Source organism: Emiliania huxleyi (genome assembly GCF_000372725.1).
Source record: "Emiliania huxleyi CCMP1516 unplaced genomic scaffold EMIHUscaffold_2944, whole genome shotgun sequence".
In the NCBI taxonomy this organism is placed as follows: domain Eukaryota; phylum Haptophyta; order Isochrysidales; family Noelaerhabdaceae; genus Emiliania; species Emiliania huxleyi.
In genome coordinates, this window is record NW_005199817.1 from 1 (window position 1) to 2,179 (window position 2,179).

The 2,179-nt window shown below is 65.9% G+C and overlaps 2 protein-coding genes across 2 annotated transcripts; both read left to right on the plus strand.

The window, feature by feature from the left end:
• Nucleotides 1-34: 34 nt before the first annotated feature.
• EMIHUDRAFT_254986 (hypothetical protein) lies at nucleotides 35-1,257 on the plus strand (the record flags this gene model as incomplete). The annotated part of the gene is made up of 2 exons (XM_005775725.1): nucleotides 35-175; nucleotides 694-1,257. The coding sequence occupies 2 exons, from the start codon at nucleotides 35-37 to the stop codon at nucleotides 1,255-1,257; spliced, it is 705 nt and encodes a 234-aa protein (XP_005775782.1).
• A 308-nt stretch (nucleotides 1,258-1,565) lies between these two features.
• Nucleotides 1,566-2,030, plus strand: EMIHUDRAFT_254987 (hypothetical protein; the record flags this gene model as incomplete). The annotated part of the gene is made up of 1 exon (XM_005775726.1): nucleotides 1,566-2,030. One exon carries the CDS (start codon nucleotides 1,566-1,568, stop codon nucleotides 2,028-2,030), a length of 465 nt encoding a protein of 154 aa, XP_005775783.1.
• Between the last annotated feature and the right edge of the window lie 149 nt (nucleotides 2,031-2,179).

The window sequence follows — 2,179 nt, forward strand, 5'->3', positions numbered from 1 at the left end:
CGCTGCCGACCGCTGTGGCCGCTCCGTCGCTGTCATGCGTGGAGACAGCAAATCGCAGGGCCAGGCTGTGCGGCAGATGGGATGCGCTGCTCCACGCCTCTCGGACGTGTTCTCTAAGCGCGACATCGTCCCGGCCAATGACGCCGATGACGGCCACCGTGTCCCGAGTGACACGGTGCATTCCTCAGCGGCGGGCGGGCGGACGCGCGTATAACTTTCGTGTTACTTTTGCAAACTCCGGCGTGGACAACTCGAGGCTTGTGCGCGTGGTGCCAACGATTATATATGATCGCTCAGCCGCGCCCAGCCCGCCCTCGCCCTGTTAAAATCTTTTTGCCCCCCAAAAGAAGAAGAACGGCCGCGAGAAAAGGGAATTTAAGGAAAGGCGTGCGCCCCCGAAATTCTCTTCGACGGCCCATAAGGGGCTGTCGCCTGCTGTGCCTTTTTCCAGTCCAAAGAAAGAAAGAAAACAGACAACCCAAGGGAGGGATGGGAGGACGGCACGCCGCCACCACCCAGGGATTTTAAGGAGAGGGGTGTGATGCGCTAGCCGTCGCCTACCCTAGGGAGTCTGCCTCTTCCTATCTCTTTTCGCAGTCTCTCGCCGCTTCTCGCTGCAACCTTCATGCCACCTCGCGGCCGTCCCACTGCCACCATGCCAGGGCGCTCAAAATTCTTCTTTTTGCGGCGTAGATTGAGGCGGTGGCATTCCGGGCCAAGCGCGCGGCCCGACGGCGGGCGGAGCTCGTTGCTGAGGGCGAGGAGATCGGGGAGGAGCTGAAAGCCTCCGGGCTGGTCACAGCCTGGAGCGAGGCCCGTCCCGGCGAGCCTGGATACGCGGACGAGGACGGGGTGCCGGTGTACCGCGAGCCTGGCCCGCAACGCCACACGTACGTCGTGCTGGAGCTGCGGCCGCAACGGTCGAGCAGGGCCAGGCGCAACGCGCAGCAGAAGTCGGGGCGCGCGCGCGCCGATTCGCGGGCGGCCGGGAGGGCGCTCCTGCTGTCGTCGGACGCTTACCTCCAGCTGGCCGGGCGGGTCGCCGTGTGGAGGGAGCAGGTGGTGCGGGTCATGGAGGCGGACGCCCAGGAGGCGAAGGCGGAGGCGAACGCTCGGCAGAAGGAGCGCGTCGCTGCCATCCTCGCGGGCACGGACGCTGCGGGCGCGGGCGCGGGGGTGGAGGAGGCGCTCAATTGCTGGGAGGAGGGTGCGTACGAAGCGGAGACGCTGGAGGCGCTCGCCGAGTTCGGCGATTGAGCGCCTCCCTCTCTCTCCGGCTGCGCGCCCGACCGGTGCGGCCTCCGAGTCGGCGTCTAGCGCGCGCGATAAGGTTTTTGCTCGCCTTCCCTGGGACCCCGTGTTGCATGTCACTGTCATCACTGTGCGATTTCGGGGCCCGGGGTTGTGCGTTTACGTGAATGTGCTTGCCTGAGGGCGGTCCCCCGTCGAGTGCACGGAGCTAAGTGCCTCGCCGTCCTCGCCTTCGCTGTGCGCGGCACGCTCTTCTGCTCTCTGTTGGAAGGGCGTTCCTCCTCGAAGCGCACAGTGCTGACGCACGATTGCCGATGGAGTCGATCGCCGCTGGCGCCGCGGTAGGCCTGATCGAATGTGCTGTTTGCCAGCCGTTCGACATGGTAAAGACCCGCCACCACCTGTCCAGCCAGGCCCGGTCCGTGGCCTCCTCGCTGCAAGCCATCCACGCCGAGGGCGGCTTCCGTCGCTTCTACCGGGGCGTCGGCCCCGAGTTCGCCGGAATGGTGCCAAAGAGCGCGGCCATGTACTCCTCATACGATGGGGCGCGGCAGCTGCTGCTGGCACACACCTCGCTCGACGAGGTGGCCGCCTCCGTTGCCGCTGGCGCGGCAAGCGGCCCGTTCGAGGCGGCCGTGGTACAGCCCTTCCAGGTGGTCAAGGTGCGGATGCAGACCAAAGAGTACGTTGGCCGGTATGCCGGCTCGCTCGACTGCGCGGCGCGTGAGACTAGAGATGCGGGAACACAGATCTCAAGCCCGCAGACACCCCTCTTCTAGTGGGCTTCATGCCACCGCCGCGGCACACGCAGGCACTTCGCCGTGCCCGGGCCGAAGTCAAAGGCTGGCAACCACCATTCAGGCCCCCCCTTCCCAGGGTCCCTTCTTGAACCCTTCCTGTGAAGGGCGCCAGAATTCTTGGCGCCTTC